Here is a 12,076-nt window from a genome sequence, read left to right as displayed (position 1 = left end):
AATAATCCAGCGTGCCTTGTTTTCATTCTTTTCTCTCTCTTCCCTTTTTTCCAACTCGCTTCTGTTTTTCATCTTGCCAAATCGTTTTGGTGACCTCAATCCATCGGTCGTCATCTCATTTTAAAGAACCTACCTACACAATGTCAACTCTCGTACACCGCTTCCCAATGTCTCCGCCTTCGATAAGCGAAACCAATGATATGTTACTGTTGTCACCCCCATTGACGCCCACTGATCGCATGGATAAGAGCTGTCCATGGAAGCAGGCCAATACAACGTCATGGATGTCATATCAAAATTGTTCAACCAAGCATGACTCTAATAGAACAAATAGGATGGCGCATGATCAACAACATGATCATCCAGTAGCACCTGTTGTTATTAAAAAGTTACAGTCTGACAGGACAAAACGCAACAAGTCATTTATTCAGTCTTATCGTCGTTATCATCCCATGCAGCCTTCTTTTACCTCTACTCAAATGGCCCCACCACCTAAACGGTGCGTTCGCAAATCCACAAAAGCTTATCGATCCCCGGCCATTGATAACAATTCATTGAACATTTTTGCTTTGGACATTTACGAAAGCTTACTGCGAGAGCCCCATCAGCTTGTTCGCTCCGTCATACCATCACCTCCGCAGCCGAAATTGACGACAACCGTGACGAATGACTCAGCCGACACTGCCCAGCCATTGACTCGCAAGGAAAAGTCTCAGCTAGCCAATGCTGCTTCGTATGACGCCATGGACATAGAGAACGATGAATCCACTGTATTTTCCCATGAATGGATACCCAACCTAGATGCTCTGGATCACAAGCATATAAAGATCGTTTGGAAAGGTACAAGTTCGCTTTTTTTATCATTTGACTCCCGGCCCGAATGTGGAGAAGAAAAATTGCAATTTGTGCTAGACACTACTGACAGATGTGATACTAACATACCCCCCTTGTTTACCTTTGTGCGGTCTCCTTTGGGTTTCCAGGGGCACCACTCAAGATCAGCCACCTTCCAATGTATAACAAACTCCACGCTACGGAGGCCACCATTGCGTCGACCTTACGATTGACGCCTGTACAGTATATCCGATGCAAACGCACGTTGATTCGAGCTGCAAGTGAATATGAGAGACATGGTACTCCGTTTCGAAAGTCGGATGCTCAGAAATTATGCCGAGTTGATGTCAACAAAACAAGTAGCCTGTGGTCTATCTTTGGTGAGCTAGGCTGGCTTGGCCAAACATGGCCCAATTGAAGAACCACGAAGAAATGTATTTGAAAAGAAAAAAAAAAAAAACAACCAGACCACCCACTTGCTCTCACATTCGAAAGGATCAGTGCGATGGTGGGGAAAGCTTAAATCACCAGCCTCTTCCCTCTATTTTTGCCTAACAGCACAACTGTGCCCTGTGTATTACCTGTAGCCTAGTATTCCATAATGATCACATCATACATTATTGGCCTCTTTTTTGGCCTTCTTACACTACCCTTTTTTTTTTTCAACATAGCATAACATAAATAATTAGTTTTGCTCGGGAGTGAACAGTGTCAAAAACCAGGCAGTGTTGCATCCAGCGGGTGGACACGGAGTATGGAAATTTCAGATAGCATTCCCTTGTGACCACTATTCAGCAAAAACGTGGACGGACCATTGTTCAAGGCATAAACTTTAACCGGCACAGAAGAAATAACGTTAAAGATGTATCCGTAAATTCACAGTAATCTGCACGTTGGTCTGCGAGCATTTTAATCTTATCGAGTTTTTGCCATAAAGTCGAAGGCACCGCATCCGATCTTATCCCAACCCACCGCCTTTTTCGTAACCTAGTGGGAGCTTAGCAAATAGAAATGAAGCAAAGACCTCACATGCCGTTTTAGATTCTTTTAATAATGGAGGTCAGCCGTTTTATTATATTTCAGATATGAAAACTGGGATGAGCAGAAATACCCAATTGGCAAGGGAAATAATGCCGTCCAGTGAACCAAAAGTTTCCACCAAATTTATTTTTGCATACGCCAAGAAACACTTCCTCCCCCCGCCCCATAAGATTTATTAAATCATATTATGAATAGAACAGATTATTTTTTTTAGTTTATATCAAACATGATCCTCAGAAGAGCCAGTTAGGTCATTGTGTTCCCCCACTGTGTACCTTTGGGTTTGTTACTCATGAGATAGCACGAGGGGTCGAAAGGACACGAGTAGACTGGTACGCAAAATTATTGGTGGACATGAAAACGTGATACCCGGTGGAGTAGTCGGTGGAAGGAGTGGTTGATTCGCATCTCCAAAGCCAAATACACACCATAGCTTGGTCCCATGTTTCTCCGTTACTCTTCCCTCTAGTCATTTTTTTCTTCCCTGTCTTTTATCTTTCAGAGGCTTCCTACTCTAAATGTCTGCAAGCTCACAATCTGATGAAAATAGCTTGGACACCACCAACCATATCACCGTAGAGTCCAACAATTCATTATCAGCAGCTCCTCACAAGAAACGCAAGCATAGCACAAAGAATACCTCCAAGTCTGTTGCTACTATATATCCTCTTACTCCATCACCCGATATGACCGGCAATCATGTTCGAGAACATATACCCGTGATTGCATTGCCACCTGGCATGACTTCCGATAAGCACTCTCAGACTCCTCCTTCTTCGCCTCCCAGAGCAGGCTCAGTCGATTCTCCCAAACATCAACAACAGCAGTATCACATAGCCGATATGTCGGTTACATCGACCTCCCAACCACCCACCTCATATAATCCACAGATGCCTGTTCATCCGCATGTTATTATTGCCGGTCCTCCTCATGCTATCTACTATCATCCTCAACAAAGCCCATATTATCCACCTATCCCCATGAACCCTAGTACATCACAACATAGCAAAGATAGCAAAGGAAAAACAACGGATGAAGACGGCCAACAAGGATCCAATACTGAAAAAGGAGATTCGGAAGACGCTGCTGCCAAGGTATCAGGTCAACCACAAATGGTTTCTGGTGATCCGTCTAATATGCCGACCTTTGCCTATTTACCCGGACAACCCTACTCATATCCTACCTACATGATGCCCAATGGCTCCATGTCATCGTTCCCCGTTGTGTCCCAAATGTCGCCACCTCTTCATCCATCGGTTCCCAATGGAAGACAGGAAACCACAGCCGACCAACGGGAGCAACTTCGAAAAGTGTCTCATAGTGCCATTGAACGAAGGCGACGTGAAAAAATCAATACCAAAATCCAGCAACTTCGACAACTCATACCATCCTGTGCTGACCAAGATCATTTGCATAAACTCAACATCCTGCAAAGTGGCATTGAATATATCAACTATTTGCATGCTGTTTTGGGAAATATGGAAAGTCAAGGACAAAATGTCTTGGAGTCAGCTGCTAGAAACGATCATCGGATGTTGGCTCTTTTACAACACCTCAAGCGATTGTCGCCAGCGACAAGCCAAGAAAATTCCATGGTGCAACCATCGGCTCCTGTCATGTTCCATCACGATACTTCCAGCACGACGGCAAAACGGAAAAGATCCGATGAACTGGACGAGAACGAGACCGCCCAGCAGGGTCTCTTGATGCTTTCACAAGCTTGTGTCAGTGACGAGCATAATCCCTCAGAAACAAAGCACAAGGACATGAAAGTCAACAGCTTACTCTGTGACAGATAAATGAAAAAAAAACCCTTTCCCTCCCCCATCTTTGTCATGTCGTTTTTTTTGTAGTAAATGTTTGTGTTCACCACCAGTAATTCCTTCTTTCAAATATTCATAAAAGGCAAAATGTTACAAGCCCACCTTCGTGATAGAACGTGCGCAATGCATGACGACATTGCCAAATTCTTTCTCTTGTTCAAACCACACATTATATCATTGCCTTAAATTTAGACGCGTCTATTTTTACTAACGCCAAATCAGACCAGCATTGGCTTGGACGGCCGCCTGAGCATAGCCTCTAAAAAAGCACGGAGTTAACATCAAACAGACCTCATCAATTTTGTGAAAGAAACTGTCAGCCTAAGAAAAAAAATATTCAAAATCCCATTTTCAGGAAAATGAAGAACACCAGTCGTTCAGTCCACGTCGAGCATGTTGATCAATGTTAGGGGTCTGCAGTTATTCCCCAAAACCTATTGGTGGTCAGGCAGAAGGCACGTACATCTCGTTATTTTTAATTGAGCCTGCCACAAGAGGTATGATTTCCTTGAAGGATTTAGACGATGTGGAAGGAATTGAAAGTTTTCACCATGATATTTTGATCTCATAACGTCACGACAGCCCAATGATGGATGACATTATACGATGGCCCAAAAAAATTGAGTGGGGTTGGGGGGGAGCACCAACTCCGCTTTGGCCGAACCGCACAAGCTTGTACTGAAAACGCCAGGGATATATTTTTTTTGTCATAGCTTTTGTTGTTACCGAATCGGTGCCTTACCTCATCCATGTCCATCAGAAGAAAAAGAAGTACGAGAGCAATGGACCAGCAAGCGTTCTCTCGTGATGCATCAGGTTGGCATGATCATCTAAGCGTCTCCAAACCATGCCATGTTCCCTAACCACTATAGTAGATGAAGATAACACCGAGCTGACACCAGACACCTTGCCACCTCGTGTATCAAAACGCTCCAAAACCGATGAAGATTTAGACCAAGCGTTACCTGCTCCTCAGGCCGCTTACGACTTCAAAATAAATCCCGTAGGTGATCGTTCGGTGCCCATATGTATACCTACCTACCCACTCAGTTTTTCTCGACCATAGCCTCCAAAAGATCGACCGGTGCGCATTTACTGCGATGGTATCTATGATCTCTTCCATTTTGGGCACGCAAAAGCGCTAGAGCAAGCCAAGAAAGCGTTTCCAGACGTCTATTTACTGGTTGGCGGTAAGTCAAGGGTTCATCCGGCATGTATGCGGGTAATCAGTGTGTTGACTTATGACCTTGTAGTCTGCAGCGATGCTGAAACACATAAGCGAAAGGGAAAAACCGTCATGACCGATCTCGAGCGATACGAAGCCGTTCGCCACTGTAAGTGGGTGGATGAAGTCGTGACCAACGCCCCTTGGACGGTGACGCAGGAATTCCTGGATGAACATCGGATAGATTACGTCGCCCATGATGCCGAGCCTTACCAGTCCAAGGAATCCGGCGATGTCTATGCATTTGTCAAAGAGCAAGGGAGATTCCTTCCTACCAAGCGAACAGAAGGGATCTCTACCTCCGATCTGATCACGCGAATTGTCCGAGACTACGATGCCTATTTGCGAAGGAACCTGGAAAGAGGAGTGAGTGCCAAGGACCTCAACATTTCCTTTTTCAAGGTAGGATGGGTTTTTTATAAAAAGAATTTGGGTGGCAAGCGGATACTTTTGATATTGACGGACACCTTTTTATAGGAACAAGAAATCAAGACCAAAAAGTCTCTGCAGCAGATCCGAGAAACCGTCAAGGACACTGTGGTCATTTGGGAAGGTCGCAGAAATGAATTCGTTCGAGGCTTTGCTGGGCTCTTTGGAACAGACGGCATGGTTGTAAGTATATAGAGGATGGTTTCCCACCACGCACTGTCTTACTGACCCTACATCCACAGGACAAATTCTTCTTGAACAGACGTCGCCATTTATTGAGGGGAGCAAGTGCACCCAACAGTCGTGAGCATTCTGAAGATGAGACCACCACTAGCAAGAGCGAAACGGATGTTGAAGCCGAAAGCGATCACCATTAATTCTTTTATTCTTGTACATGTCATGTATTTTTTTTCCCTGTCTTTTTTCCTTTTCGTCTTTGCCCTGCCCCCAAAGAGTATTTACAAAGCTCACCTCAACCGCTATATACAGTATATTCAAGCTCTCGAGACACTATATTAGAGGAACAACCCTTGGTCTTCGCCGACTCGTTGGCGCGTCATGGCTGTTTCCGTTTTTTTTCTCTTCAAACCGCCAATAAAGATATCCCCATTCCAATCTGTTGAAGTTACAAAAAGAATTCGAAAGTGTCACCGGGCAAAATATGTTAGGCGTTGAAACCAACACCCACCGAACTTAAGCAAGAGAGCTCAATAAAAAGGGCAGTGATAACAATGAAGAGTATACATATAGCCTACTTGCTGATTTGTAGCAAGGTATGTCGCTTAAATGGTTTTCCATCGTATCTTACGATACCCTCTCTGCCTCCAAATTTACAATCCCATCGGTAACTATTGAGCAACACATTTTTTAAACCGGAGATGCAGATCGTCATTAAGGTGCATATATGGCTCACTTTCACCTAATGAACGCCTTCTACCCTTCAAATCATAGCGCCTCCCCTTTGCATTGCATAAGCAGGCAACTGTATCCTGTTCACCCTTTGCCCTTCTCATCCTTCTACCCCCCCCTCCTGTTACCGATGACTGCTTTCCAAGTTGCATATGTAAGAACCTGTGGTTTTACGTTTCTTTCTAATCGGGATTACTTTTCAAAACATCGACTTAACTCATTGTCTGATATGCAACCACTCACGCTCATCTTAGCTATAGGAGCAGTCATCTTATCCTGCGGTCCGCGATTCTCTTCCACTGCCGATGCTCCTTACTCAATAACGTATATCGTTGAAAATGGTGCCCCTCAGACACTTTCCGTCGAACCGAATAAATGCACAAATCTCCCAGAAGAAATAGTTTCCATTACCAACACTGCGCCCATTGCCATCCTCCTTTTTAAAGGTCATGATTGCCAAGGTGCGCCTTCTATAGTCTTCCCACGAATTTCAATGACTGAAGAAGATCCAGATACATATTCTGTGCTGATAAAGTAACATAATTATAACAAAAGCTTTATACAAACTTTTATAATAAAAGGGCTTTGATAACAATAACGAGTATACGCATAGCTTGTTTGCTGATTTGTAGCCAGGTATCTCACTCAAATGTTTCTCCGTCTTATCTTGCGGTCCTCGGTTCTCTGCCACTGCCGCTGCCCCTTACACAATACTATATACCGCCGCGGATGGTTCACATGGAATAGTCACCATTGCACCAGGCATTTGCCAGGCTCTTTCAAATGGAGCAGAATCCGTTATCAATACTACGCCCAGCATCATCTTAGGTTATTCTGACCCTTATTGTGGAAGTCAGCCAGCTGCCATCGCGCCAGGAACAAGATATTTGGGATCACTACAATTGTCGTCCGTGAAGATACCATAATAACCTGATTATGACAAAGGCTTTAATAATCTCAATAAAAAGGGCAGTAACAATGATAATGAATATACAGATAGACTTGTTTGCTGATTTTTAGTGTAGTATGTCACCCAAATGGCTCTCCAACTCATCTTTACTGCTTTGCTTCAAAACTATTAAGATTGTCAGTAACCATTCAGCAAACGGTTCTTTTAAACCTCAGATGCAAACATCCATAGTTGCGCATATCTGGCTCACTTTCACCAATCGACTGCCTTCAAACCTTCCAAATTATAGAGCCTTCTTTTTGCATTGCATAAACAGGCAACTAAATCCTACTCATGCTTCGCCCTTCTCATCCTTCAAAGCCCTCATCTCTTTGTTGCCGATGACTGCTTGCAAATTTACATATATAAAAACCTGTGGTTTTACATTTTTCTCTGTTAGAATCACTTTTTCACTTTGGCGTGGCGAATGGAATCAATTTATATGGGTAGGCAAGTGATGGAAACAACGGATACATCAAAAATGACACGGGCACAATCCACGCTTTTTGGAAAACAGCTCATATACAATGCCTTGGATGCAAGTGTTCGCTCTTGGTATGAAATACATATCAAGCTTGTTGCTCATCATTCACAATGCTCCAGTCACTATCTGTGATGTCTGCACCTCCGGAAACCTCTGTGGCTGAATCAAAGATATGACTGGACGCCTCACTTTCGCCACTCGACCTGCCCTCCTCTTCCAGGGTGCAAGAGGATCCAGTGAACGACTCTTGTATGATTTTACGCATGATCGATTGTTCGGATTCGCCTTCAAGCGTATACTCAATTAGCGGCCAATAATACGGATCAAAGTAGTTGACGTCAAGATGGTATTGGGAGTATCGCCATAGGGAAAGATGTATGTCGAGGGGAAGAAACAGCTGGGAGGCCAGTGAGAGTTCTTCACAGAAACGCGTCAAGTCGAACGGACCGGAAAATGTCTCTTCAATGGGATCCCAGTTGTATTGCGCCTGGAGCATTTCCTTCAGATCGCGGGTCAACTCAAGTGTCATTTGGTAGTCTGAGGAATATAGGTTGGGACTGTCAAGGACAAGACCGTCTAGCATGAGCCGGATGGTCGGTGCCATAGCCGACGTGATTTCCGATTGCAGCAAATCCGTAGCGCGATAGAATTCACAAGCAACCATGAGATTGTACAGTCGAGTGAACGAGATTGGCCGGTTATTTGGGTCATAAGCATAACACACTAATCGAAGAAGGACGCTCTTCCATTTGACACTGGGTAAGACTTCTGTAAGCAGTCGTTCCGAATAGGCTGTAAGGTTTTGCGCCGGCATTTGTTTAGCCATTACCCTGTTGCAGTCTGCCATGGCGTTGAGGCCGAGAAGTCCAAAGTCCAGCTCGCGACTAATCCTTATCATGTCCATGGCCCATTTCTCTATCCGCTGATAAATGTTTCGTAGTATATTTTCAAGTCTCGTTGCATCACTCGGTTGGTCATCGTCCAGGTTGATAGCACCCATCACAGTCGATATTTGAGATTCCATCAAATCCATGCCCGAGTTGCCAGAAGTATGAATTTTACCCTCCTGTATCTTCGAGGACGAAGCTTTCTTACGCCTTGAGCGTACCATTGACTTTCGGGGGGTTCTTTTGTCTTGATGCAGATCCGGCATCTTATCTGCTGGTTTTTCCCTTCCTCCTACGAGCAACCAAGGTGAGCCGTCAGTAGATACATACTCGGTGAACGTGGATGCCATTAAAAATGGGGTAAGCTTGTGTGTTATGCGAAGGGGAAAGCAGTATGAAAAGTGGGGGCAATGCAGAGATACACAGCGTATTAAGCTAAGCAGAAAACATGACACAAAGCCAGACACACACGGCGTTCCGCCCCATCTGGGGAATTGTTTGCGCCGCAGTTGCAAGTTTCCATGGCGCAGCCTTATTAAGTCAACATTCAAAGTTGGAAGAGTCCAGAATCTTTAAGGGATACACTACAATGCTGGGTAGGAAGCCTTGCGAATAGGTAGTCGAAAAATCATGGTAGAATTTTTACACGAAAAATGGGAAACGAAAGATTTATTAAGTATACAATTGCTAAACACCAGTGAAGTACCCCTCATAATTATCTAACTTTACTACACCACTTCTACAAGCTATCATCACTGGTTTAGTCAGATTCTCTATCGATTTCACTCCAGTCGTTTTCAGTAACATCGGCACCGGATATCTCAGTGGCTGAATCAAAGATACCGTCAACTGATGTCGTTTCACTCCCATCTGTTTCATCGTACTGATCGTTATCTTCATTTTCATCGTCTTCAGGATCACTCCAAAGAAAGTCCACCGGGTCATCCTGCGGCCTATAGGTGGTACCTTTATCCGTTCGTTGGACTGAGCTTTGCTCAAGCCGATCTTCCAACAATATATCGTCATGTTCCTCCTGAGAAGGTTGCGGCTGAGAATGACCACGTTCCAGTCGTCTCAGGTTGAATGTTGCAAGTAATATTTCGTGAAAGTTCATCGTGTATTTTGACTTTAATCCCATTGTCTCCCAAATTTCTTCCTTCACTACTTCATTCTGTTTAACATAGTTCGCTTTGAGATCCGAGGAGACGACTAGAGTAAAGAACGTAAGTACATCGCTCAAATCCTTCACGTCGAAAGGGCTTGAGAACTGGTCTTTTTCCGGGTCCCAACTGTACCACTTTTGTAACGTCTCGTTAAGGTCATCCACCAGTACTAAAGTACTGCGACAATGTTCAGTTGGTCCTTCTTCCGCTTCTACCGTGATGCTTTCAATCAGGCATGAAAGGCTGGAAGCAATCAAGCTTGTAGCGTCGGACTGAAAGACGTGCCCTTCGCAAAGGGCCTCTGTCAATATTTGGAGAGTCATTAGGTTATTTTGTATCTGTGGCCGTTTCAGACCATCGAATTCCGTTCTTGCATTAGCATATGTGAACAAGTCATTGAACGCTCGAAACTGCTGAATCACAGCGGGGCTAGCCTCAATCACTCTCTGCGCTTGTGGTTTCGCTTTTGATTTCTTACTCGATAGGAAGCCCACAAGCTGCTGAATATCTCGGTCTATTGAATCTTCAGGACCTTCATGGGCCACTGTCGTCGACGAATGTTCTGTGCTTGTACCTATAGGTCTATCCTGGTTAACTAAATCAGCTCCCTGGAGATGCTGAGGTTCGCTGGCAACTGGAGAGCTTATGGTGGCATCCGTATAAGAAGGCAATATCTCTAAAGCCTTCCTATGCTCCCTGGGTCTCCAGTGGGCAATGGGATATTGAATGTCCATGGGTTGCGACCTAGGGACTTGTGAGTGATCCAAAATGGTTTCTATCGGCTTATCGGTTGATGCGGTGCACGATGTCTGGTCGGTTATATCCTCGCTCAACTGCTGTAGCACATAATTCAGTTTGGAGAGTTTTTCCCTCTGTTGAGCGATTCTTCTGGTCAGTTCTGCGTCAAGGTCAGGCAAATTCAAATCCGTGTCCAATGATGGCGACGCCTGTCTTTTTCTATCCGTCATAGCAGCCAGTGAATCTGATGTTCTACTGTCACAGAGATCAACAATTTTCATTGAAGTAAATGGGGTTGTAGAGTTTGATTTCTGATAAAGAGAGAGGAAAATCAAAGTGTTGTGTTTGTGAAAAAGAGGTCAAGTTCCCATAAAAAAAAAAAGCTGCGCGATGGGGAATTCGGTTAAAGTTGGTCTGTGCGACAATATTTTTTCCTTCGTTTTTATGTTTATCCATATCAAGTTCTAAAAGTGGGGTATGCTGAGCAGATGGATCGCACAGCTGGCAGATGAGATCAATATCATGTTCACTTTGATTTCCTTACGTATAGCAAGAGGTTGTACTGAACATAGCACACAGGCAGTGGGATATCTCAATAAACTCGGCATTGTCAAACACAGATATTTGTCTTGGAAAGTATTTTGCGGGTTGCTTTTATGTTTATTTTTCTGACCTTGGCCCCCTATTTCAAGCATAAACCACAGACTATTCAAGTGTAAGTATCGCTGCCTGATGATTCTCAGCCATTTAATGAAACCAACAACGTTGCGTATTTAGCTGAACAAAAATGAATGCAGGCCAAGACTTTACGCAACGACTTGACCTGACAAAGAAGCACTTGGCATGGTAGGGTCCCCTTTGAAGTGAGAAAAGCAGACTCATGGAGGAAATGATGCTGCGGAGGCTGTTTATATGTGATTTATAAATTATCCACAGGCAGAGATGACTTCACAGTCTCATCGCCATCTGTCGCCGAAATTTTGCCAAAGTCTCCGCTCAGTCTTTATTGCACGCTCTTTATTTGTCTTTCCCACTTTTTCACTTCAAAATGTCTTCTTGGTGTAAGTCGATAATCTGCTCTAATGCTGGCTCTCGATAGTTTGCAACATGAACTAACATTGGCTCGCTGTAGTTTCCCAGTTGTCTAGTACAGTTTCCAATGTGACAGGCATTGGTGGCACCGTCGAGAGCATCAAGACGATGGCCGACACAGCGACGGATGGCAAGCTCTACCAAGAGGTGGTTCCCTCTGACTTGGAATGGACGCTTGCATCTGGATCCTCCACAGAGAATCAGGTGTTCTATGTCACCACTGCCAAAGGCGGATTTGCGTTTGTCCAGCTGATCCACTCCAACGTCGGGTAAGCTATGCATAAAATTTTACGCTTTTACCCAGGTAGTCGAAACACCAGCTGACGTTTTCCTCCCCTGCCTCAGTCTATGGAACCCTACCATCTCGTTCACTTGCCGATTTTACGATCCAGAGAGCAATACCAACTTCTTCAGAACCATTACCACCGACAATTTTGTTCTGTCTGCAGACCGACGATCCACCAAGACTGATCACATGTCAGTGACCTTGGACCCTACTTGC

At 44.4% G+C, this 12,076-nt stretch overlaps 5 protein-coding genes across 5 annotated transcripts; 3 read left to right on the top strand and 2 right to left on the bottom strand.

Moving 5' to 3' along the window:
• Positions 1–167: 167 nt before the first annotated feature.
• K450DRAFT_267406 (uncharacterized protein) lies at positions 168–1,252 on the top strand (the record flags this gene model as incomplete). Its single annotated transcript, XM_051592837.1, has 2 exons — positions 168–840; positions 984–1,252. The coding sequence occupies 2 exons, from the start codon at positions 168–170 to the stop codon at positions 1,250–1,252; spliced, it is 942 nt and encodes a 313-aa protein (XP_051449754.1).
• Positions 1,253–2,092: 840 nt separating this feature from the next.
• K450DRAFT_217835 (uncharacterized protein) lies at positions 2,093–3,861 on the top strand. Its single transcript, XM_051585105.1, has one exon. It carries the CDS (start codon positions 2,394–2,396, stop codon positions 3,672–3,674), a length of 1,281 nt encoding a protein of 426 aa, XP_051449753.1. The 5' UTR covers positions 2,093–2,393; the 3' UTR covers positions 3,675–3,861.
• A 516-nt stretch (positions 3,862–4,377) lies between these two features.
• K450DRAFT_217828 (uncharacterized protein) lies at positions 4,378–6,090 on the top strand. The gene is made up of 7 exons (XM_051585104.1): positions 4,378–4,514; positions 4,574–4,701; positions 4,765–4,888; positions 4,952–5,325; positions 5,401–5,532; positions 5,595–5,742; positions 5,842–6,090. Exons 1-6 carry the CDS (start codon positions 4,448–4,450, stop codon positions 5,727–5,729), a joined length of 960 nt encoding a protein of 319 aa, XP_051449752.1. The 5' UTR covers positions 4,378–4,447; the 3' UTR covers positions 5,730–5,742; positions 5,842–6,090.
• Positions 6,091–7,709: 1,619 nt separating this feature from the next.
• K450DRAFT_284999 (uncharacterized protein) lies at positions 7,710–8,956 on the bottom strand. The gene has a single exon (XM_051593517.1). It carries the CDS (start codon positions 8,929–8,931, stop codon positions 7,780–7,782), a length of 1,152 nt encoding a protein of 383 aa, XP_051449751.1. The 5' UTR covers positions 8,932–8,956; the 3' UTR covers positions 7,710–7,779.
• Positions 8,957–9,273: 317 nt separating this feature from the next.
• On the bottom strand, positions 9,274–10,841 carry K450DRAFT_217823 (uncharacterized protein). The gene has a single exon (XM_051585103.1). The coding sequence runs from the start codon at positions 10,761–10,763 to the stop codon at positions 9,342–9,344; it is 1,422 nt and encodes a 473-aa protein (XP_051449750.1). The 5' UTR covers positions 10,764–10,841; the 3' UTR covers positions 9,274–9,341.
• Between the last annotated feature and the right edge of the window lie 1,235 nt (positions 10,842–12,076).

This window comes from Umbelopsis ramanniana, assembly GCF_025399195.1.
Source record: "Umbelopsis ramanniana AG unplaced genomic scaffold K450scaffold_1, whole genome shotgun sequence".
NCBI lineage: Eukaryota > Fungi > Mucoromycota > Umbelopsidomycetes > Umbelopsidales > Umbelopsidaceae > Umbelopsis > Umbelopsis ramanniana.
The sequence above is the reverse complement of the archived record's forward strand: the minus strand, read 5'-3'. Positions and strand labels throughout refer to the sequence as shown.

Excerpts from the sequence above, each read along its gene's own strand:
- K450DRAFT_217823 (XM_051585103.1), bottom strand. The coding sequence starts at position 10,763 with ATGAAAATTGTTGATCTCTGTGACAGTAGAACATCAGATTCACTGGCT.
- K450DRAFT_217828 (XM_051585104.1), top strand. The coding sequence starts at position 4,448 with ATGTCCATCAGAAGAAAAAGAAGTACGAGAGCAATGGACCAGCAAGCG. Across the intron at positions 4,889-4,951 it reads CGTCTATTTACTGGTTGGCG|TCTGCAGCGATGCTGAAACA; the intron begins GTAAGTCAAGGG and ends ATGACCTTGTAG. Across the intron at positions 5,326-5,400 it reads TCAACATTTCCTTTTTCAAG|GAACAAGAAATCAAGACCAA; the intron begins GTAGGATGGGTT and ends ACCTTTTTATAG.
- K450DRAFT_284999 (XM_051593517.1), bottom strand. The coding sequence starts at position 8,931 with ATGGCATCCACGTTCACCGAGTATGTATCTACTGACGGCTCACCTTGG.
- K450DRAFT_217835 (XM_051585105.1), top strand. The coding sequence starts at position 2,394 with ATGTCTGCAAGCTCACAATCTGATGAAAATAGCTTGGACACCACCAAC.